We start from the raw sequence: 25,391 nt of genomic DNA, 5'->3' as shown, positions 1-25,391 counted from the left end.
ACGTTTATTTTTTTTCTTTTTCTGTCATTTAAATATGTCAGTTGTAAAAAAAAAAAATATGTTGAGGTTGCTTGAATCAGATTAAAATTAAAAGGGTTCATTCGCACATAGAACCGATATTTTAGAAGAAGGATGAGGTGATAGAATGAAATATATGTTATCTATATATGAAAGCATTGGAGGAAGTTAAGTACAAGTTGCATCTCATTGCACATAACTATGGTGCGTTCAAAGACCCTTCATTAAAGTTAGAAACAGATGTGTCACTGTTGTTTTAAAGCCAGATGCACCAATAATAATATAATCCTAATATTATTGATATGTTATAAGGATTTGATGATAATCCTACCAGTGTATCAGATAATCCTTATTTTACACTCTGATTAAAACGAAAATTTGACAGATTATCCATCCATTTTCTACCGCTTGTCCCTTTTGGGTTTGCGGGGGGTGTTGGAGCCTATCTCAGCTGCATTCGGGCGGAAGTATGATCATATTTAAGCAAATAGTGACAAGTCATATTTTTATTTCAATTCATACTCTGGCTACTTTATATTAAATTTGTTGGCACTTTTTTGTAATTAAAAAAATATATATAAATACATTTTTAAAATAGAACCAAAAAAATTGAAGGGGCTTTATCTAGATATGTTCTCGATATGTTAATCCCATCTATAAAAAGTCAAAACACTAATAAAGGTGTTTACATGTGTTTACAAAAGCTGGTTTGAACCAAATCGATGCAATGATTAGTTGTTTTTAGTCCATGTAAACACCCCAAGGGTGGGATGGGGGACCCCAGAATTTGGTACCACGCCCCTGCCAATGCCTACATTGTCATATTATTTATATATTGTTATAATGTTCACGTATAGTAGATTCTTGGACACGGATGGGCTTTGGGGACAAAAGCCAAATTATTTTTATTTAGGGCCAAACAGAGTTTTTGCTTTTGTTTACCTAATCTGCACTATTTTTATTTTTAAATAATGACACGTCATAAAAGGGAACATTGTATTTGCATTATTCTGTTAGCCACATTGTCTTATATTATTGTAATTACATATTTTACAGATATTTGGTCGATAAATAAGTTCGTTGATCAACAAAAATACGGTGAGGTTTTGTTGTTAAAAAAAAAAAGTATTTGAAATTGTTGTAAATATGACTAAATGTTTTATTTTGTAAAATATATCGGTAGTAGTATCGATGCAGGTAATGAAATGACCAGGTATGAACCGATGCCTATCAGTTCTCTCTCTGTGGCAGTCATGCAGTTCTGCTGCCCCCTGCTGGTCTCCTAAGTTAATGCGTTTCCAAGTTCTTGTAGGCGGAATCTTAATAGTTTCTGTCAACTTTCCAATGCCACTCACTGAGCTCAGACGTTGCGTTCAGGGACACGGCCTGCCATACACACTTACAGTATTTAAAGAAAAACCGTGCTTTTTTGTCATTTTTAACCATCCACAATCCCAATTTGAGACAAGAACACTTGTGTATTTCTCTCCTACGTGCGTACCATTTATTGAAAAACTATAAAGCGCCGTAAAAACATTTAAAAAACCGCCAACATGCTGTTACCTGTGTGGTGTACCACAGGTCTTGCCATGGTGGCCAGCGTTTGCAAAAGTCAGCTTTTTTAAGGGGCCGCACCTGCTGTTTTGGGTTGGGGCTGTACTTTGGCCCCCGCACATACTGGGAGACAAATATTTAGTAAATACAAACACACATGCATACATGCATACTTACATACGTGCGTGCGTACATACATACAATTATTCATACATACATACATACATACATACACCGAATTATTCATACATATAGACATACATACACACAATTATTCGTATATACATACACACAATTATTCATACATACATACACACAATTATTCATACATACATACATACACAGATACACACAATTATGCATACATATATATATACATACATACACATACATACACCCAAACAACATACATACATACATACATACATACATACATACATACACAGAATTATTCATACATACATAAATACATACACACACAATTATTCATACATATATACATACATACACACAATTATATACATACGTACACCCAATTATTCATACATACGTACATACAAACCCCGTTTCCATATGAGTGGGGAAATTGTGTTAGATGTAAATATAAACGGAATACAATGATTTGCAAATCATTTTCAACCCATATTCAGTTGAATATGCTACAAAGACAACATATTTGATGTTCAAACTGATAAAAAAAAATTTTTTTGCAAATAATCATTAACTTTAGAATTTGATGCCAGCAACACGTGCCAAAGAAGTTGGGAAAGGTGGCAATAAATACTGATAAAGTTGAGGAATGCTCATCAAACACTTATTTGGAACATCCCACAGGTGAACAGGCAAATTGGGAACAGGTGGGTGCCATGATTAGGTATAAAAGTAGATTCCATGAAATGCTCAGTCATTCACAAACGAGGATGGGGCGAGGGTCACCACTTTGTCAACAAATGTGTGAGCAAATTGTTGAACAGTTTAAGAAAAACCTTTCTCAACCAGCTATTGCAAGGAATTTAGGGATTTCACCATCTACGGTCTGTAATATCATCAAAGGGTTCAGAGAATCTGGAGAAATCACTGCACGTAAGCAGCTAAGCCCGTGACCTTCGATCCCTCAGGCTGTACTGCATCAACAAGCGACATCAGTGTGTAAAGGATATCACCACATGGGCTCAGGAACACTTCAGAAACCCACTGTCAGTAACTACAGTTGGTCGCTACATCTGTAAGTGCAAGTTAAAACTCTCCTATGCAAGGCGAAAACCGTTTATCAACAACACCCAGAAACGCCGTCGGCTTCGCTGGGCCTGAGCTCATCTAAGATGGACTGATACAAAGTGGAAAAGTGTTCTGTGGTCTGACGAGTCCACATTTCAAATAGTTATTGGAAACTGTGGACATCGTGTCCTCCGGACCAAAGAGGAAAAGAACCATCCGGATTGTTATAGGCGCAAAGTTGAAAAGCCAGCATGTGTGATGGTATGGGGGTGTATTAGTGCCCAAGACATGGGTAACTTACACATCTGTGAAGGCACCATTAATGCTGAAAGGTACATACCGGTTTTGGAGCAACATATGTTGCCATCCAACCAACGTTACCATGGACGCCCCTGCTTATTTCAGCAAGACAATGCCAAGCCACGTGTTACATCAACGTGGCTTCATAGTAGTCCAGACCTGTCTCGCATTGAAAATGTGTGGCGCATTATGAAGCCTAACATACCACAACGAAGACTGTTGAACAACTTAAGCTGTACATCAAGCAAGAATGGGAAAGAATTCCACCTGAGAAGCTTCAAAAATGTGTCTCTACTTAGTGTTGTTAAAAGGAAAGGCCATGTAACACAGTGGTGAACATGCCCTTTCCCAACTACTTTGGCACGTGTTGCAGCCATGAAATTCTAAGTTAATTATTATTTGCAAAAAAAAAAAAAAAAAAGTTTATGAGTTTGAACATCAAATATCTTGTCTTTGTAGTGCATTCAATTGAATATGGGTTGAAAAGGATTTGCAAATCATTGTATTCCGTTTATATTTACATCTAACACAATTTCCCAACTCATATGGAAACAGGGTTTGTACATACATAAACACAATTATTCATACATACCGTAAATACATACACACAATTATTCATACACACACACACACACACACACACACACTTATTCATACATATATACATACATGCACACAATTATTCATACACACACACACACACACACACACTTATTCATACATATATACATACATGCACACAATTATTCATACATACATACATACATACATACGCAGATACACAATTATTTTCACACCACCCTTTGTATGCCATGAAAATTATTTCCAGTGGAACCTTGATTAACACACTCTTACTGTAATTGAAGCAACATTTTCCATAAGAAACAATATAAATATGAATAATGGCTTCCAGCCTTGACAAAAGTCTGTATTTTAGCGAGGGTTTGTACACTTTGAACACAACATAAAGCGGTATACAGTACTTTATATCAAACAAACATAACAAGGGGCTGATGGATTAACTTTTCTCTTTATTAACCAGTTTGAACGACAAGCTCACCTGTGCTGTATGCGCTGCTCTTCCAACATGCGCACACATAGAATGCACTCTGGTGCCCTCACAAATGATCAGAAATCACAAAAATATCTTAACTTTAACAACCGTATTGCTTCAATGACAAACATTGAAAAAAGTGAAATCAACTTACGTTAACATCGGCAAGGAGGCGATGATAAGAAAGGAAGCAGCAAACAGCGGGAGGGGCAAATTGGTGCCTGGAAAATCCCGGTGCTGAACGCAAAGCTTTTTTTTCCCCTGTGAAATAAGTCTGCTTTGGCAAAAAAAAAAAAATTCAGAAAAGTCCAATCTCATCAAAAATAAGACTTGTGGTACAAAGCCTGCTTCGGTGATTCTTCTATACTTGAGAGCGCCGATAATGTACTGCTCGCAAATGACTGAATGAATCATTCACACACAGAGACATGGCTTGCTCAGTCTAAAAGTTTGTAAATCGAAAAGTTCACAAATAGATGGGTGTGTAAATGGAGGTTCCACTGTAATTTCTAGCATATTAATATAACTGAGAGTGGTCATTGACAGTCCTATTGAGGACTGATATAAAGAAATGTGGACTGGTTATTAAGAGGATGAGGTTCTTGAAGTGATTGTGCTGTGTGTGTCAGGAGCAGTGTAGAAAAACACCAGGCCAAAATATAAGGCAAAACAAAAATATCAGGATCAGAAATTGCACTTATGCTGGTGGACTACTTATGTTTTATTGTCACATGATCTGTCCACCAAATATATACTTAGTGGTCTGTCTGGTACAAGAACAGTGCGGTTGAGACATTTCACCTCTCCCACTGTGGGGTCTGGTTTGATTTCAAACAGCCGGATTATCTGAAAAATAGGCAAATAAAGGAGGTCAGGGAAGCTCATCGTACTTATAACACAAACACAAACATATATTTCTTCTCCAAACATATTGCTGGGTATTGTGGCCAAATAGCAATATTTTTGTTTCATCTGACCACAGAACCTTCCTCCAGAAGGTCTTATCTCTGTCCATGTAATGTCAGATGAAACAAACATTTTGATATTTGGCCACAATACCCAGAAGAGGTGAGGCCTTTAATCCCAGGAACAACATGCCCACCGTCAAGCATGGTGGTGGTAGTATTATGCTCTGGGCCTGTTTTGCTGCCAATGGAACTGGTGCTTTACAGAGAGTAAAAGGAGGATTACCTCCAAATTCTTCAGGACGACCTAAAATCATCAGCCCGGAGGTTGGGTCTTGGGCGCAGTTGGGTGTTCCAACAGGACAACGACCCCAAACACACGTCAAAAGTGGTAAAGGAATGGCTAAATCAGGCTAGAATTAAGGTTTTAGAATGGCCTTCCCAAAAGTAATGACTTAAACGTGTGAACAATGCTGAAGAAACAAGTCCATGTCAGAAAACCAACACATTTAGCTGAACTGCACCAATTTTGTCAAGAGGAGTGGTCAAAAACTCAACCAGAAGCTTGTGGATGGCTACCAAAAGCGCCTTATTGCAGTGAAACTTGCCAAGGGACATGTAAGCAAATATTAACATTGCTGTATGTATACTTTTGACCCAGCAGATTTGGTCACATTTTCAGTAAACCCATAATAAATTCATAAAAGAACCAAACTTCATGAATGTTTTTTGTGACCAACAAGTATGTGCTCCAATCACTCTATCACAACAAAATAAGAGTTGTAGAAATTAATGGAAACTCAAGACAGCCATGACATTATGTTCTTTACAAGTGTATGTAAACTTTTGATCGCGACTGTATATATACATATGACTAATTTTTCGTACTTTAATGAGTGGAGCCCCTTTGGATCACAATCATTTTAGTGGGGTTTATCTTTTTAACAGTCATTGTTAAAAAAGTAATAATGAATGTTTTCAATGTTTTTACGAATTATTGACGTATTTAAAGCTTCAATTACTTCACATTAAAAATTTTGTGGGAAAAAATATGTATATACCGTATATATATATATATATATATATATATATATATATATATATATATATATATATATATATATATATATATATATATATATATATACAGATATATATGTATATATATATGCATATATATATTTATATATATATATATGTATATAGATATATGTTTTTATATACCGTATCTATATATATATATATATATATATATATATATATACATACATGGCAAAAAAATATTTCAAAGTGGTATTTTGTTTTGTGAAGTAATTGGAGCCTTAAATAGGTCAATAATTCTTAACAACATTAATCTCGATTCATTATTATTTTTTGATCAATGACAGTTTTAAAGGGGAAAAAACAGCCTGCATGGCAGCTTTGTCTTATTCGAGTCAACATAGCAACCTTTTCTTGTTACATTTCACCTGTTTGCTCTTTTATTTGTGTTTTTTTTTTTTAATAGCACTAGCAATAGTTCATGGGCCGCACTTTGGGTACCCCTGAAATATACAGTATGTGTACATACTGTACGTATGTCAATTAAGTAAGGTTGGGTTCTGGTGAAAAAAATAAACTTCTGACTTAGATCTTGAGCTACAGATCAATTTAGGATAACGTTGTGTTAAAAGGTGGTACACGTAACAATACAAGCAAATATCATGCCAACTGTACAAACATGTTTGAAAAGAGCCATTTACCTGAAATAAAACCAAATACATCTCCAGCTCAGCAATTCTTCGACCAACGCAGCCTCTCACTCCAAAACCGAATGGGATGGAGCCGAAGGCGTTTGGCCTCTCTCGGCCGTCACGGAGCCATCTCTCGGGCTTGAAGGTGAACGGCTCTGGGAATGTTTCCTCATCGTGACTGATGGCATAGTGACACAATGTGAAAGTGGTCTAGGGAAACACCACAAACCGTATTATTAGAATTATTAGAAATGAAAACAGCATCAGTACGTACAGTAGAACCTCGATTTACCAACTTCTCATTGTATTAACTTTTTCGATTTACGAGCCACGGACTGAATAAAAACATACATTGTGTGCCTGCAGTGCAGCCATTTTGTGGCCGGCAGCACATCCAATGTGGGCGGGGTTATGGATCTTTGTAGTCATGTCTACTGTGCTAATTGGTACTTTTTCTGATTTGTTTTTTTTAGCCCTGTAAGTTATTTACACAATCGGATTGTGTGAATGTTTATTTACGTACCTTAATTGTTTTAAAATGGTAACACGGCAGTAAAATGGCTGATTAAACAAAACAGAAGTCATCGCCGTGGACCCACTAGCTGCGGAAGCTCGCTCTCCAATCTTCTAAACAGACTCAATAAGTCCACGGTGACGTTTTGGTGAATTTACGAAACTGAAACAATACAAAAATAATGCCGTTGTAAGTTCTTCATTCTAAAAACAGACACATGCTAGTGTTTTAGCTAATGCTAACAACGCTAGCTTCATGATATTACAATAGCACGTACAGACATGCATGAAAACACTCCTACAGACATCACACATGGGACAGGCTAACCTCCTCCAACCTCCGAGAACAAAGCTACGAACAATGGGAGACTGGGCTTTCTGCTCCGCCGCTCCCAGTCTGTGGAACGCTCTCCCTGACCACCTGAGGGCACCACAGACTGTGGATGCTTTTAAAAAAGGCTTAAAAACCCTTCTTTTTAAAAAAGCCTTTTTTTTAGATGTATGCATACTAGTTTTAGCTATTTGGCTGTTCTAGTTTTTTTTAATTTTCTTTATTTTTTATTATCTTTTTATTTTAATATACTGTAGCACTTTGAGGTTGTTTACTCAATGTAAAGTGCTTTTTACAAATAAAATATATTATTATTATTATTATTAAGTATGAATAGTTTTAGTTACATTGTAAAACTTACAAACGATGCTTAGAGTGATGAATAAAGAATCCTTTCGAGCAGAACCGCTATAGACGGTCACACTTCCGGTTCAAAGCATTAAAACAGGAAGTAAATTTTCAACCCGCAACACCTGCAGTCAGTGCACTCGTCCAAAAGATGGCGCCAGACAGCAAACAATAACACACCTTTTCAGTAACTGCGTTTCCATTACCCCTAGAAAAGCTCAAAATCTAAATATCGCAATAGGAAACTGGTAATAGAAAGACTCATATTTTGAAAAAACTCTCAAATATCGCTAAATATTTTTAACACTCATGAGGTGGTTTTTGAGACTTTTTTCATATTTGAAGGTGAATTTACGAAACTGAAATAATGCAAACTAAACAATGCAGTTTAGTCTGTATGAACTGTTTTAGTTATATTGTAAAACTTACAAACGTCCCTTGGGAGTGATAATTGAAGAATCCTTACGAGTAGAATCGCTACGGACGGCTAGAAGACGAAACGGCACTTGTACTGCCTGTTGAAAGCTCAGTCTAAACAGAAGGGCAATGCAGCACTGCAGCACCTGCAGTGAGCAAACTCATTCAAATGATGGCGCCATAGCAGAAACAGTTAACACAAACTTTACTTGTTTGTTTTTTTTTAAACTATTTGCTCACAGAAAAATCCATAAATCAGTTGCATTGTTTTAAAAGCCACAGGGTTCAAAGCGTAGGAAAAAAGTAGCGCCTTATAGTCCGGAATTTATGATAACCAACAAGGGAACGTGCAATAATTTTTTATTCGTAATCATTGTAGTGACTTGACTGTTAAAGTTAAGGAGTTTTGTGCTTTCAAACCCTGTTCAAGAACTAAATAAGTTTGTGAATCGCGGTTCCACTGTACTTTTGTCACAGTACTGAAGGCAAAACAGTACATACTATTATAATGTTTTGTGGTTGCAAAATAAATAAGAAAACCTACATTTTTGGAAAACTGATAACCACCAACAGCAACACTCTTTTCCGTAATGACCCTTGCGTTCAGAGGCACTACTGGATACATCCTGTAAAGTTTTGATCATAATAATAATGGTATTACATAGAAGATGGGATTATTAAAAGTATAAAAATCCACTGTACCTCAGTGCTTCCTTGACGACGGCCCTTAAATACGGCATACGGGTCACCTCCTCAGCAGAAGGGCTCCTATTTTCTTTGCTCAATGTGCACACTTCCCTATGGAGCTTCTCCTGGACTGGAGGGTACTTGGACAGCAGGTGAACAGTCCATGTGAGAGTGTTGGAGGTCTAAATGAAGGAAGATGATTTTTTTTTTTACAATAAAAGAGTGACTTGTAGTACATATGCATAATTAACATTAACTGTGCATTGTGAAATTGTATTTTTCCAGCTTCTCGTTCCATGCAACTGTGATAAATATCATGAAGTGCTCGCGTGTTTATAAACATTGTTGAAAAGTCATTCATAACAGGAGTTGTTTCCACATGTCAGGGCTGTATAATTAAATTGTTCTGCAGGCCACATTTTCAGAAAACTAAGGACTCTGGGCCGGACTTAGTCACGATTATTCTTATTTTAAGAACCAGCCTTATCCAGAGTGAACATTTCTTTGGTTTAGTTACATAATTGAGGAAAAAAAATAGCCATGTTATGCAAAAAACCAAATGTCTACTGCAGAGGAGGCTGACCATGGCATTACCATGAATTGATTAACGTTCTTAAACAAGTTGAAAAACTTATTCGGGTGTTACTATTTAGTGGTCAATTGTACGGAATATGTACTGTACTGTGCGATCTGCTAATAAAAGTTTCAATCAATCAATCAGAAACCAGAGCTCCACCTAGCTAAACTAAGGCCCTAAGCAGAATTGTATACGGTTTAACATAAAGGCCTACTGAAAGCCACTACTACCGACCACGCAGTCTGATAGTTTATATATCAATGATGAAATCTTAACATTGCAACACATGCCAATACGGCCGGGTTAACTTATAAAGTGCAATTTTAAATTTCCCGCTAAACTTCCGGTTCAAAACGCCTTTGGAGGATGACGTATGCGCGTGACGCCGAGAGATCCACGGAAGTGTTTGGACCATATTGGACACAATACACAGAGCTCTGTTTTCTTCGACAAAATTCCACAGTATTCTGGACATCTGTGTTGGTGAATCTTTTGCAATTTGTTTAATGAACAATGGAGACTGCAAAGAAGAACGTTGTAGGTGGGATCGGTGTATGCGGCTGGCTGTAGCAACACAACAAGGAGGACTTTGACTTGGATAGCAGACGCGCTAGCGGCGAACTCACCTTGACTTCCTACGTCTCCGGGCCGTTGACCGCATCGTCAAACGCTGGAACGCAGGTGAGCACGGGTGTTGATGAGCTGAGGAGGGCTGGCTGGCGTAGGTGGAGCGCTAATGTTTTTATCATAGCTCTGACGAGGTCCCGTTGTTAAGTTAGCGTCGTTAGCAACAGCATTGCTAGGCTTCGACAGGCGTCGAATACACATTAACCATGTATTTACATGTCCAGTGTTTGGTTCGGTGTCTCCTGATAGTAGTATTGTTGATCTTCTGTCTATCCTTCCAGTCAGGGATTTATTTATTTTGTTTCTATCTGCATTTAAGACAGATGCTATCACGTTAGCTCATGCTAAGAGCTTCGTTGATGATGGGTGAAGTCCTTCGTCGCGCCGCCGATCGCTGGAACGCAGGTGAGCACGGCTGTTGCTGTAACCGTGTAGTTACATGTACATGGTTTAATAGTATTGTTGATCTTCTGTCTATCCTTCCAGTCAGGGGTTTATTTCTTTTGTTTCTATCTGCATTTGAGAACGATGCTATCACATTAGCTCAGTAGCTAAGTGTGTCACCGATGTATTGCCGTGGAGATAAAAGTCACTCTGAATGTCCATTTCGCGTGCTCGACTCTCATTTTCAAGAGGATATAGTATCTGAGGTGGTTTAAAATACAAATCCGTGATCCACAATAGAAAAAGGAGAGAGTGTGGAATCCAATGAGCCAGCTTGTACCTAAGTTACGGTCAGAGTGAAAAAAGATACGTCCGGCACTGCCTCTAGTTCTTCACTCTAACGTTCCTCATCCACGAATCGTTCATCCTCGCTCAAATTAATGGGGTAATCGTCACTTTCTCGCTCCTAATATCTCTCGCTCCATTGTAAACAACGGGGAATTGTGAGCAGCACTATCGCTTGTGACGTCACGCTACTTCCGGTAGGGGCAAGGTTTTTTTTATCAGCGAGCAAAAGTTGCAAACTTTATCGTCGATTTTCTCTACTAAATCCTTTCAGCAAAAATATGGCAATATCGCGAAATGATCAAGTATGACACATAGAATGGATCTGCTATTCCCGTTTAAATTAAAAAAAATCATTTCAGTAGGCCTTTGAACTTGAATTTAATTAGATCAAGGGTGAGTAACTATATACAGTACAGGCCAAAAGTTTGGACACACCTTCTCATTCAATGCATTTCCTTTATTTTCATTGTAGATTTCAGGCAAAACTGGACAATCATGCATTACATACTATACATTACCTTTTGCACTTTTGCAGCCCTTTGAGACACTTGTGATTTAGGGCTATATAAATAAACATTGATCGATTGATTGATTAATTTATATTATTGTGTTGTCAACTTTGTACTTTTTTTTTTAATGTTATTGCCTGAAATAAATAAATAAATGAATGAAATGAAATGAATTGTCACTGAAGGCTTCAAAACTATGACACCTGTGAAGTGAAAACTCTTTCAGGTGACAACCTCTTGAAGCCCATCAAGAGAATGCCAAGAGTGTGCAAAGCAGTAATCAGAGCAAAGGGTGGCTATTTTGGAAAATAATAGAATATAAAATGTGTTTTCAGTTATTTCACCTTATTTTGTTAAGTACATAACTCCACATGTGTTCATTCATAGTTTTGATGCCTTCAGTGACAATCTACAATGTAAATAGTCATGAAAATAAAGAAAACCCATTGAATGAGAAGGTGTGTCCAAACTTTTGGCCTGTACTGTATATATATATATATATATATATATATATATATATATATATATATATATATATATATATATATATATATATATATATATATATATATATGCACATATATGTGTGTGGGTGTGTGTGTGTACATATTTACATATTATATTAATATAATGGATATATAATTAATAATTAATATAATTGGATATTAAGAGTATGAGACAGTTCGACTCCTACCTTGTTTACCTCCGTGACGACCTCCGTAACATTTCATAATCAAGTCCTGAAAATTTGCGCGCGTCCGCCTTTGTAGTCCGTGCCGACTCCGTAGTCGATAAATGGTAAATGGGTTATACTCGTATAGCACTTTTTCACCTTCAAGGTACTCAAAGCGCTTTGACACTATTTCCACATTCACCCATTCACACACACATTTACACACTGATGGCGGGAGCTGAAATGCAAGGCACTAACCACGACCCATCAGGAGCAAGGGTGAAGTGTCTTGCTCAAGGACACAACGGACGTGACTAGGTTGGTAGAAGCTGGGGATCGAACCAGGAACCCTCAGGTTGCTGGCACGGCCACACTCCCCGATAAGCTTCTTCTTTTTTTCTATCTTCTTGTTATGGGACATTCATCCTCCGCTGTTGCCATTTCTAATATAAAGTAGTGTGAAGTTCTTACTTATATCTGTCAGTAAACTCGCCATGAAAGCGTTAAAACATACCGGTGTAGTGAGTTTACCTTATTCACCCAAGGAACTTTAGTTATTAGACGTTTTTTCACAGGACACATTTCCGCCGTTGTTGTTGTTTTTTCCGGATGAGGAGATGCTGCTCTGTTATTGATTGAAGTAAAGTCTGAATGTCATTAAAACAATTAGCTCCATCTTTTGACACTTCTTCCACTCCCGTCCTTGCACGCTACAACGCTACAACAAAGATGACGGGGAGAAGACGCTGCCGAAGGTGAGTCACGTAAATAAGACCGCCCACAAAACGGCGCATCCGGAAGCGACTGTCAGAAAGCGTCTTGAAGATGATCTGTAAAACATAATCTATGCAACATTTTGACCAAAGAACCACCATTACATGTTATGTAGACCACAAGGAAGTGTTTTACATTCAGAAAATAAAAATAATAATATGACTCCTTTAATGCGTCCTATAATCCGGTGTGCCTTATGTATGAAAAAAGATCAAAAATAGACCATTCATCGGCACTGCGCCTTCTAATCCGGTGCGCCCTATAGTCCGGAAAATACGGTAAATGAAAAGAAAAACATCTTTAAAGGCCAACTGAAATGAGATTTTCTTATTTAAACGGGGATAGCAGGTCCATTCTATGTGTCATACTTGATCATTTCGCGATATTGCCATATTTTTGCTGAAAGGATTTAGTAGAGAACATTGACGAAAAAGTTCGCAACTTTTGGTCGCTGATAAAAAAAACCTTGCTTGTACCGGAAGTAGCGTGACGTCACAGGTTGTGGAGCTCCTCACATTTGCACATTGTTTACAATCATGGCCACCAGCAGCGAGAGCGATTCGGACCGAGAAAGCGACGATTTCCCCATTAATTTGAGCGAGGATGAAAGATTCGTGGATGAGGAAAGTGAGAGTAAGGGATTAGAGGGCAGTGGAAGCGATTCAGATAGGGAAGATGCTATGAGAGGCGGGTGGGACCTGATATTCAGTTAGGAATGACTAAAACAGTAAATAAACACAAGACATATATATACTCTATTAGCCACAACACAACCAGGCTTATATTTAATATGCCATATAACAAACACCTCCCCCCTCCCGTCCATATAACCCGCCAATACAAAACAAACACCCGCACAACACACTCAATCCCACAGCCCAAAGTACCGTTCACTTCCGCAAAGTTCATACAGCACATATATTCCCCCAAAGTCACGTACGTGACATGCACATAGCGGCACGCACGTACGGGCAAGCGATCAAATGTTTGGAAGCCGCAGCTGCGTACTCACAGTAGCGCGTATCCAACTCAAAGTCCTCCTGGTAAGAGTCTCTGTTGTCCAAGTTCTCTACGTGTTTGTGTTGCTGCAGCCGTCCGCTAATACACCGCTTCCCACCTACAGCTTCATTGTTCATTAAACAAATTGCAAAAGATTCACCAACACAGATGTCCAGAATACTGTGGAATTTTGCGATGAAAACAGACTACTTATCAGCTGGCCACAATGCTGTCCCAAAATGTCCGCTACAATCCGTGATGTCACGCGCAAACGTCCTCATACCGAGACGTTTTCAGCAGGATATTTCGCTGGAAATTTAAAATTGCACTTTACTAATCTGACCAGGCCGTATTGGCATGTGTTGCAATGTTAAGATTTCATCATTGATATATAAACTATCAGACTGCGTGGTCTGTAGTAGTGGGTTTGAGTAGGCCTTTAAATCTTGACAAAAGCCCAACTGTCCCTAAATAAACGTACAGAGCTGAATAGCCCTGTTATATGTGCCACTTGAAAGAGAATTTTAGTAGAATGTGCAGACGTGTAACATAACAAATTACCGTGTCCACTCCAGCTAAGAGAAGCTCAGCGACGCTCCCGTACACGTCTTTGGTGCTCATGTCAGTGTTTGACAGCAGGTAGGTTAAGTACTCTCCCTCCACGTCCTCATTATTGTCAAGGCGCCGCTGAATGTCCTCCAACTTCTTGTCGATCAGCGGTTTGGCTGAAATAAATGTGGAGATGCATCACTTCTTGGAATGTGTTGGACAATATTTTTTAATGCAGGGGTGTCTAAACTCTACAGCACAATTAAAAGTTGTACCGGAGCCACTTTGTTATATTTTGTGCGTAAAATACGCTAAAAAAACAATTTAATGTGTGCAAATACATGCTATCTAAACAAAATGTGTGGAGTGTAATATGTAAAAATACAGCTCGATAATAAAAAAATATATTTATTCTTGAAATACGTCCCTGACCATTCAGAAAAAAAGAGAGCTGCGTGCTGAAAATGGCCCCTAAACTGCTCTTGACATCCCTGGTTTAATCCAAACCTGGCCTGAGGGTACACGTTGTATAACAGACATTTAAAATAATAAGAAAGATGCAATATATTTTAGATCAAGATTCAAATTGATATGTCAGGATTCTTTTAAAGCCATTTTTGTCATGTTTTGAATGACAGGCTGGACTACAGTTGTGTTTTGCAGTGTTTCCACTATCATTATCCTGTTTCAGACTCTTATTTTGGTATTTCTGGTTCCTGTTTGTCACTGTATATTTCATCTTCACTCCTGGTTGAATGAGCTAGAAGCCCACTTGTTTGTGTTCTATGGAGGGTCAAATGGGACAGAATGAAATAAATAAATAAGTTTGTCAAACAATTACTTGAATGTGTTGCTAATTAATTGAAATCGTAATTAAATACATACATGTGTTATTAAATGTGTCATTAATTAATATGGCATTAATTAAATGTATTTACCTAGTCAATTATTTATTAAATTGTTTTATTTATTTCACTATTTATTTAATAATTTAATAATTTAACGATTCAATCAATAGTTTAATTGATAATTTATCCGTCTGTTTATTTCATACACAGGTTCATGAAATGAATAATTAAATAAATAATGAATTATTTAAGAATTTAAATAATTATTTGACTGTAATTGTATATTAATTCATATAATTTTTTTTTTTTAGACATTTTTAAAACTTTATTAAAAATAAAAGCCTAAAAAAAAATAATTAAAAAGTATTCAGAGCCTTTGCCATAAAGCTCAAAAGTGAGCTCAGAGGCATCCGGTTTCAACTAATCATCCTAGAGATGTTCCTACAGCTTAATTGAAGTCACTATGAGGTATTGTGTGTATAATTTTGATGGCAAAAATTAATGTATTGAAGTTTTTCCATTTTGGAATAAGACTGTAACATAACAAAATGTGGATGTGCACTGCATATAACAATCTTGCATTGGTCCCTATTAATTCTGCCTAGCAACAAGTGACAACACAAACTTCTGACATGACTTACCATGAATTGATTAACGTGGACCCCGACTTAAACAAGTTGGAAAAACTTATTTGGGTGTTACCATTTAGTGTTCAATTGTACGGAATATGTACTGTATTGTGCAATATACTAATAAAAGTTTCAATCAATCAAAAAAACTTACCAAAGCTGAAGATGCCCTCCCATCCGTCGATGTAGCGTCCCCAATAAGGCAGTAGATTCCGGCTCCACTTGGGCGTTACCACCACAGCCAAGCTGTTGGAGAACATCTTGGCGATGGAATTGATAAACTGTTGGGTACCGGCTGGCATCTCCTTCTCAAGAGCGCCGAGTCGGGTCTCAAACAGTACGGTGGAAATACCTTGGAATGAGGACGAGCAGAAGATAATAAAAGCGCCAGCTAGAACCGTCCGCGTAGAACGTACTGGACTTACCTTCTAGTGAAAAACAGTAAAACTCATTGGCCAAATTCCCCACCAGATCTCCTGTCGGGCTGCACCGGCGCACGTAATAAAGCCTCTTGATGAAGTCTGCAACCACGGCATTGATTATGCTGCCGTATAGAGCGGAGTCTTTTGGATGCATCATGCGCTTGTTCAACAAGGTCCTCAGCTTGTACCAACTCTCCCCCTCCCTGGAAAGGCAAAGATTATCCCATTAAAATGAAAAACAGAAGAAATGCACAGGGACTATTTCATAAATACTTATCTGGCCTATGATTCGGGTATAGTCAAGTCCTGGGGCGTACCACCAAATTCTGGGCCCGCATACATATCAATTAGTTGTTTTTTTTAAAGTTTTTTTTTACTTTTAAGTGCCAACAAATTCAATATAAAGTGGCCATAATATGAATTTCAAATATCATATAATCTGTCATTCATTTAAATATGATCACACATAGGTCAAGTTGTCCTTTACTTCAGAGTGTAAAGTCGATATTAGCTGATACACATAGGATTATCCATTAGAACAGTGGTCCCAAACCACCGATTGGTACCGGGCCGCACAAGAAATAAAATTTTTTTTTAATTTTTATTATTTTTTTTTATTTTTTATTAAATCAACATAAAAAAACACAATATATACATTATATATCAATATAGATCAATACAGTCTGCAGGGATACAGTCCGTAAGCACACATGATTGTATTTATTTATGGGGGGGAAAAATAAATAAATAAATACATTTTCAAGCGTTGACCGGTCCGCAGCTACAAAAAGGTTGGGGACCACTGCATTAGAGCACAAGTGTCAAACTCAAGGCCCGGGGGCCAGATCTGGCCCGCGACATCATTTTATCTGGCCCGCAAACACCTGGAAATGATATGTGTCAATAAAGTACTTAATATTTTCTCACTAAATGTAAAATTAATTTTTTTCATTTTGACAGAAAAAATATATGTACTGCTTAAAATTGCATACCTTTTTAAACTTCAATAGTATCCATTATTGCAACAAATATTACAGTATATTAGCATACTTTCCAAACATGTTTTTGTCTTGATAAAAACAAATACAAATACTAAACTACCCATCAAATTAAGGAAAATGACAATACATTTTACGTTGTTCTTTACAGCATATTACTTTATATTGAAAAAAACCTACCATTTTTTTGCGTAAAAATTTTGTTGATTGAACTGCCAGTTTTTGACTGTAAAATCTACGGTTGTTGTTCTTAACGGTGTATTACTGTAACTGGCAAGACGGTACATTTGTTTTTACGGTAGAAGAACTGGCAGCTAATGTTCTAAAAAAACAATGGAAATTTAACACAAAAATTCTGGCAACAAGCTGCCAGCTTTTTCCGTATCCCTCCCCCCATGTTTTTACATTTACCTTAAAATATTGTAAAAAGTAAAAAAAAAAAAAGCCCACTACATTTTACAGTAAAATGTTGTAAATGTAAAGTTTTTACAGTCTACTTAAAATTATGTATATAATTAATAATGCAATCCAGAGGCAAATTCCTACATTATTCTGATGGCAGCCATAACTGCCATGTGGCCCTCAATGAAAACCAGTTTGACATCCCTGCATTAGAGTATCTCATGTGGGTCCCCCTGTCTTTAAAAATGTTGTTTCTAATTTTAATCGAGGGTCTTTGAACGCACCACAGCTTTGTCCAATGACATCCAAAAGTGATACACGTACACAACTTTCTCCTATACTTTACCGGGGATGGGTACCGTTCACGTTTGAATCAATATAGTACAGATTTCCGGTCCTTTTGTGTGTGTTAGTAAAACATTAATTGTTTTTGGTAAGAAATTCTCTTTTTTTGCATTATTTAAAAATGAGCCGATTATAACAACTACTGTCTCGTTGTTATATCTTGTTTCATTTTCTCATTTCTGAGTCTCATTTGCAGGTGTGGCTCGAAATTGCAATTGCAAGTCCAAGACATTAGATGGCAATAGTGTATAGTTAATGGTGTGTTGGTCAGCTCAGGCTTTGCTGTCTGTTGCGCCCTACAAAGTGTCAATACTGTAAGTACACACTACCTGTTTGATTGCAACATACATTTTAGTTGTAGTTTTTATAAAAAAAATTTGGAGGTGTTAAAACCGTCATGTAAAATCGCTAATGCTAATCAATAGCATGTCAATAGCAAAGCCAATGTATACTAGCATCAAGCTAGCATATTTTCGGAAAAGTGGAGCCTCACTTTACTTACGTTGGAACGTTTTTTGGAGTCAACTACTTTGTTGGCACTGAAAATTGCGACATTACCTCCATGTGACAAATCAATTTATTATATTTATACCTTTTTTCTACAACCTCATCCTTGTTCCAAAATGTTGGTGCTGTGCGTGAACGCTTTAAAGGTGAGCTTTGACGACCTTGTGACGTCTGTATTGAGTCAAGTGTTCCGTTCTCAAGGTGGAATTAACTATTTGGTATTTTTGATAGAGGGTGTCGGTAGTCTTGATTTGTTTCAAGCAACCTTATTATTGAAATTTCACGGCTAAATATATTATATGTTAACATTTACGAAGCCGTTTTTTTTTTAATAACTTATATGTTTAAATAATCTGATAGGCCTTTGCTCATGTAACTTTTACAAGCCCTTGCTTGGACACACACAAAGAATCACAACGCAATGGAATGGAATAGAACAGTGGTTCTCAAATTGTAGTAAGGTACGTGTGCCCAATATAGTAGTATGCCAAAGAACCACTTAATTAAACTTAATATTAAATATTCAAACACAGTGTTACTGTTCAAACTGTGTGTCATGACACAGTGGCCAAAAATATTAAATATACTTGTTAAACAAAACCTGTGCCTTGGTTTAAATGAATAATTGTTAGTAAAACATTAATTGTCCTTGTGACGACCTTGTGACGTCTGTATTGAGTCAAATGTTCCGTTCTCAAGGTGGAATTAACTATTTGGTATTTTTGATAGAGGGTGTCGGTAGTCTTGATTTGTTTCAAGCAACCTTATTATTGAAATTTCACGGCTAAATATATTATATGCTAACATTTACGAAGCCGTTTTTTTTTTAATAACTTACATGTTTAAATAATCTGATAGGTCTTTGCTCATGTAACTTTTACAAGCCCTTGCTTGGACACACACAAAGAATCACAACGCAATGGAATGGAACAGAACAGTGGTTCTCAAATTGTAGTAAGGTACGTGTGCCCAATATAGTAGTATGCCAAAGAACCACTTAATTAAACTTAATATTAAATATTCAAACACAGTGTTACTGTTCAAACTGTGTGTCATGACACAGTGGCCAAAAATATTAAATATACTTGTTAAACAAAACCTGTGCCTTGGTTTAAATGAATAATTGTTAGTAAAACATTAATTGTTTTTGGTAAGAAAATCTATTTTTTTCCATTATTTAAAAATGAGCCGATTATAACAACTACTGTCCCATTGTTATGTCTTGTTTCATTGTCTCATTTCTGAGTCTCATTTGCAGGTATGACACGAAATTGCAATTGCAGGTGCAAGTCCAAGACATTAGATGGCAGTAGTGTATAGTTTATGGTGTGTTGGTCAGCTCAGGCTTTGCTGTCTGTTGCGCCCTACAAAGTGTCAATACTGTAAGTACGCACTAGCTGTTGGTTTTAATGAATAATTAGGCTACTGTATTTTAATGTTGGTCATTATGGTGGTACTTGGAGAGCCAAGTGTTTTCTGAGGTGGTACTTGGTGGAAAAGGTTTAAGCACCACTGGGAAAAAATATGTTGACACGCAACAGTCTTACTCTGTGAACGGTCCATAGCCGAATCCTTTCATGTCCCGATAGTCTTTCCAAAAAGACATGTCTCCTCGCCGAGGAAACTTCTCCTCATTCCTCAGGAGTTCCTCCAGCAGTTTTGGTGTGTTCAGGGCCACGGTCTTTAGTCCATCTCTGTATATGGGCCCGTAAAGTCGCTTTTCATACAGCTGATGACAGGACAAAGGCAATGAAAGACATGGGTGTCGATGCATGAGGACAAAGGTCACAATTTTAACTGCTTGTCAATAGAGTATTGTACCAAAACTTTTTTTTTTTACATAACATAAGACACCAATAAAATAAAATAGGGAGAGTACAGTAAGATGAGCCATTTGTTTTTACTTGTCAGTCCCTACAAGAATTCAATGTTTTTTGGGTGATTGTTGTGGTTTAAAATGCCTGATTTTGTGGCAGCTTTTTCGTAATGTTTCGATTAATTTTCTAAATTTAGATTTTCTTCTCTACAATGGCCGTCAAGGACAAACGCCAGAAATGGCCAAACCACACCCATGCTACAAACTACTATAGCTTCTACAATATTGTTTAAAAAAACCTGCCGCCATTGTTTGGGCTTACTTCATGGTATCATGTAAAATATGGAGGCCTAATGAGACAAAGATAAATAAATAAAGAGATATTTTAATAATTATTTAAACGTCTCACCAATAAATGAAACCATTATGTTATGGAGAAAAAAAAAATCAAGAATTCATTAAATCCTAAAATAATGAAACCATGAACAAATTAAATCAATAAATAATTAAATCATGAAATATTTCAATCAGTGGTCCCCAAACTACAGCCTGTGGCTGGATCTGGCCCGCCAGCATCCAAAATCCGGCCCGCGGGAAGTCCCATGTTTAAAAAAATTTTTTTTATTTTATTTTATTTTTTAAATTATTTTTAAAAGAAAATCTGTCCTGTCTAATCCATTTTCTACCGCTAGTTACTCTCGGTGTCTCCTAGCCGCTAAGGCAAATCATGTGGTCTAAAAATGCATTTTTCCATCGATAATGTGACATCAAGTGCGCACTCTTTCAGTCAATTAGTGCGCGAGGAATATATATATATATATATATATATATATATATATATATATATATATATATATATATATATATATATATATATATACCACAATGGAGACCCCGCACTGTTGAACAACTTAAGCTGTACATCAAGCAAGAATGGGAAATAATTCCACCTGAAAAGCTTCAAAAATTGGTCTCCTCAGTTCCCAAACGTTTACTGAGTGTTGTTAAAAGGAAAGGCCATGTTACACAGTGGTAAAAATGCCCATGTGCCAACTTTTTTGCAATGTGTTGCTGCCATTAAATTCTAAGTTAATGATTATTTGCAGCAACAACAAAAGTTTATGAATTTGAAAATTAAATATCTTGTTTTGGCAGTCTATTCAATTGAATATAAGTTGAAAAGGAGTTGGGACTTTAGCTTTATAATATGACCCCTTTAATGCGTCTTATGGTGCGCCTTATGGTATGAAAAATTTGGTAAGCACTTTATTATTACGGCGAGAGAGAAACCCTTCTGGAATTTAGGGTTCAACGTACATGACAAGAGCTCTTTATGTTTGCCTAGAAACAATAGGTGGGTCAGACTCAGTTTACTCACTGGTTCTATACTCACCTTATCCATTACTGAGAGGCAAACTAATCCCTTTCCACTGTACTTTTTTTAAACTCTGTGTTAATATGGGAACAAAGTTATGCATTCCTACACCTTGGTCAAAACATAAAGTACATTACATAACCCCGTACTTGGTCCAAACATGCATTGCATAACCCCAGGTGTAGAGTTTCTCAGCATCTTAAATGAGTGAAAAACGTGTCAACCATAAACCAGACTGAACAAAGTACCTGGAGCTCATGCAGGCGGCTGTAGAAACCCTGGACCACCATTCTATAGAGCAGCTCCAAGAGGCTGACATGTGGGAGATCCCTCACGGTCCGAGGCTTGTCCGACTCCTGCGAGGCTGCAAGGGAACCCGGAGTGGAGGAGGCGCTCCTCGACCACCTCAGGAAGACTTGAGGAACAGTGACTGGGCTCCTTGGCATCACCCTCTGTAACAGCCATGCAGCAGCCATGACGGGTAAAAAATAGAATACGCTGAAGAGTTTGTGTTACACCCAAGAGCTGAGAAGGGAGGGGTTGGTCCTCACAGAATGTTTAACCCTTCTCGGCCAGATGTAATGGATCTACTTTGAGGAACTTCTACACTTCCTGTTCATCTCACATTTGTCATGTCCTGCAAATAATCTCAGATTGAAAGAATCTAACAATTTGCAAAAATGTTTTTTTCCATCACCTTACACAAGGTGTGGGGAAAATATATCCATATGGGAATATGTCACGATTACCACCATCGAAAGGAGCTAGATCAGGTGGTTCGGGCATCTGGTCAATATGCACTCTGAACGCCTCCCTGGGGAGGTGTTTAGGGGGCCTCTAACCGGTAGGAGACCACGGGGGAAGACCCAGGACACGGTGGAGAGACTGTGTCCCCTTGCTGGCCTGGGAACACTTCGGGATCCCCCGGAAGGAGCTGGACAAAGTAGCTGGGGAGAGGAAAGTCTGAGCTTCTCTGCTTAGGCTGCTGCCCCCGGAAGAAGATGGATGGACGGATGAATAAGCATGGATAGTGAATATTAGGCTTGCACAAGCTTTAAAAGTCACATTATGGGCTGATTGTAACTCAATGATGACTTCTGCACCTCCACTCTGCAAAGTGTCGTTGTACTGTGTGGAGGTTGCCCTCTAGTGGGTTCCTCGGACCACCACACACTGCCACGAAAGCCCGAATCAGGGTTACAACACTGTTTTATTCTCATAGAATAGTGCAACTATTCTGATTTTCAGCAAAATGTTTGTCTGCGTCTGTGTCTCTCTCTCTCTTTCTCTCTGGCTCCCACTCCAACAACGTGGCTCATCCCGGCTGCTGCTAATAAATAATAACAAGGCCCACCTGGGCCATCTACTCACCTGTCGCTGTCTTCGAGGCCGGTCCTGGCACACCCCGTTCCGCGGCAGGCCCGCAGGCCACGTTCCCCTCCACATACTGCTACCTCACTGTATAAAGTTAGTGCTAAGCAAGCAGTACACGTCGGCAGTTAAGAATTAGTAGTCGTTATTTTTTACATTACTTTCTGTCCAATTGCAGTACAGTAAATACATCATTTGAATCACATTGCTCTTTGGACAAGCGGTAGAAAATGGATGGATGTTCTTTGACTTAGTTTGTCCAGTAATTAATAAGTACAGACCTAACTGCTTGGCATCTCTGCCTGTCGCACCTCCTCCAGTGCACTTCGAGGTCAGCTGCAGGGTCGTCAGCTGGTGCCACCGTTCACTGATGTTTCGCCCCCAAGCCAGGACACCTCGCGGTGGGGGGGCAGTGGCTAAGCGGGGACGTCTCCCCGCGCCACTCCCTGCAACTGACCTCAATGGGGTGTTGAGCCCCAAGTGTTGTCCCTCCTTCTTAGCCACATCCAGAAACTTGCCTTCTCTGCCTCCTCTGCCAACTCCTTAATGGCCCTCCTCAGGCTGTAACCGGTCATTCCCGCCGCGCGCAGGAGCCGGGTCGCAGAACCTCCTACGAAGCCCCTGCATCCGATCTCCACGGGGTGAATGGACGCAGACCAGCCTCCCCCCTTGCAGTCCTCTGCCAGGTCGCTGTACTTTGACCGTTTGAACTCGTGTGCTACTGGTATTCCCTCCTCCCATGGCACGGTTAGTTCAATGATGAGGACTTTTTTAGCAGCTGAGGACCACATCACAACATCTGGTCTTAGCGTTGTCTGTATTACCTCAGTTGGGAAGACTAGCAGCTTGTCCAGGTCAACGCGCATCTCCCAGCCCTTACCAGGGGTAAGCAGAAGTGATGATCTTCCCGCCTCTGTCTTCTGTCCTACCTCTCCTGGTTTGATGAAATTGATGTTTGGCCGATGGCGATCTGTGGCGTTGTTTGCCCCGACTCTGCATCTCTCCAACAGCTCTGCTAACTTCCTCAGCACCTGATTGTGTCGCCACCGGAAGCGTCCCTGCGTCAGCGCGACGTTGCAACCTGAAAGGATATGTTTGAGTCCTGCATTGTCTTTGCTGCACAGGGAGCACTTGCCCTCGCTTCCGAACCATTGGGCGAGGTTTCGAGGGCATGGCAGGGTGTCATACGCTGCCCTCACGAGGAAGCTAAGCCGAGATTGAGGAGTTCGCCAGATGTCGGCCCAGGTTATGACTCTTTTGATGGTATCCTCCCAGCGAGTCCATGCCCCCTGTTTTCCCTGGGATACGGCCTTGATCCAATACTGGTCTTGCGCCACTTGTGTGACCTCTTCCACCACCATGGCCTTCCTCTGCTGTCTCGTGGCTTTGGACCAGAACTGGACTGGTTGCCCCCATCCCAGTCCTGCCCGGCTGTCTTGGACTCTTCCCAGAATCTCCTTGTACTTCAGCCTTGAGACAGCTTGGTCCACTTCCACCTGAGCCTTCCACTTTCGTCCAGTGCGGACAGTCACCGCTGCACTCTTCACAGCTTCGTCTCTTGATTCCCTCAACTCCAGTACAAGGCGAGTCTTCTCCTGCCTGTAACCCAGATTGATTGACTTCAGAGGAAGTTGCAGAATGTTCTTGCCGAAAAGACCTGTGTCCGAGAAACAGCGGGGGAGGCCCAGCCACTTCCTGATATAACCGTTGGCGATGCTGTCCATCTTGCTGGCCTGAGAAGATGGAATTTCGGCTACTTTCAGCGGCCACATTACGCGGTGGAAAAGTGTGAAGTGGTAACACCAAACCTTCAGCTTCCCAGGAAGTTGGCTGCCGTCGATCCTTACGAGCCCCTCTTTTAGTTGTTTCTGGACCACCCTCCCCATCTGCCTGTCCGAAAGCTCTGCTGTGTACTCCCTCCCGAGGCTTCGGATGGGCTGCTCTGCCAGGAGTGGAATCTTCTCACCTCCTGCTGTGAAGACTGTCCTGTCATCTCTCACACCCTTCCTGATGGACAGGCTCCTGGACTTAGCAGGCTTTATCTTCATCCTCGCCCAGACGGTCAGTTCGTCGAAACGCTTGAGGAGTCGTGCTGTGCATGGGGCGGTCTGTAGGATGCTTGTCACATCATCCATGAAACCTCTCAGAGCGGGGAGTCTT

At 39.1% G+C, this 25,391-nt stretch overlaps 1 protein-coding gene across 3 annotated transcripts; it reads right to left on the bottom strand.

Moving 5' to 3' along the window:
* Positions 1 to 4,098: 4,098 nt before the first annotated feature.
* Positions 4,099 to 23,357, bottom strand: LOC133663236 (sterol 26-hydroxylase, mitochondrial). 3 transcript variants are annotated; one of them, XM_062067551.1, is made up of 10 exons: positions 23,232 to 23,357; positions 22,109 to 22,312; positions 20,217 to 20,398; positions 16,421 to 16,620; positions 16,150 to 16,347; positions 14,531 to 14,694; positions 9,094 to 9,260; positions 8,936 to 9,017; positions 6,792 to 6,992; positions 4,099 to 4,990 (listed from the first exon to the last, which is right to left on the bottom strand). In XM_062067551.1, exons 1-10 carry the CDS (start codon positions 23,304 to 23,306, stop codon positions 4,859 to 4,861), a joined length of 1,605 nt encoding a protein of 534 aa, XP_061923535.1. In that variant the 5' UTR covers positions 23,307 to 23,357; the 3' UTR covers positions 4,099 to 4,858. The 3 variants fall into 3 exon arrangements, 1 of the variants encoding a protein (XP_061923535.1); XR_009828270.1 differs by lacking the exon at positions 4,099 to 4,990 and adding an exon at positions 7,306 to 7,458 and having other exon boundaries at positions 6,908 to 6,960; XR_009828269.1 differs by lacking the exon at positions 8,936 to 9,017 and having other exon boundaries at positions 4,871 to 4,990.
* Positions 23,358 to 25,391: the final 2,034 nt, after the last annotated feature.

This window comes from Entelurus aequoreus, linkage group LG13, assembly GCF_033978785.1.
Source record: "Entelurus aequoreus isolate RoL-2023_Sb linkage group LG13, RoL_Eaeq_v1.1, whole genome shotgun sequence".
In the NCBI taxonomy this organism is placed as follows: Eukaryota; Metazoa; Chordata; class Actinopteri; order Syngnathiformes; family Syngnathidae; genus Entelurus; species Entelurus aequoreus.
The sequence above is the reverse complement of the archived record's forward strand: the minus strand, read 5'-3'. Positions and strand labels throughout refer to the sequence as shown.

Coding starts and splice junctions, on each gene's coding strand:
- LOC133663236 (XM_062067551.1), bottom strand. CDS start 23,306: ATGTGGAGGGGAACGTGGCCTGCGGGCCTGCCGCGGAACGGGGTGTGC. Junction 16,348..16,420: donor TTACTGTTTTTCACTAGAAG/GTAAGTCCAGTA, acceptor CCTCATTCCAAG/GTATTTCCACCGTACTGTTT. Junction 6,993..8,935: donor GTTATCAGTTTTCCAAAAAT/GTAGGTTTTCTT, acceptor GTGTTTCCCTAG/ACCACTTTCACATTGTGTCA.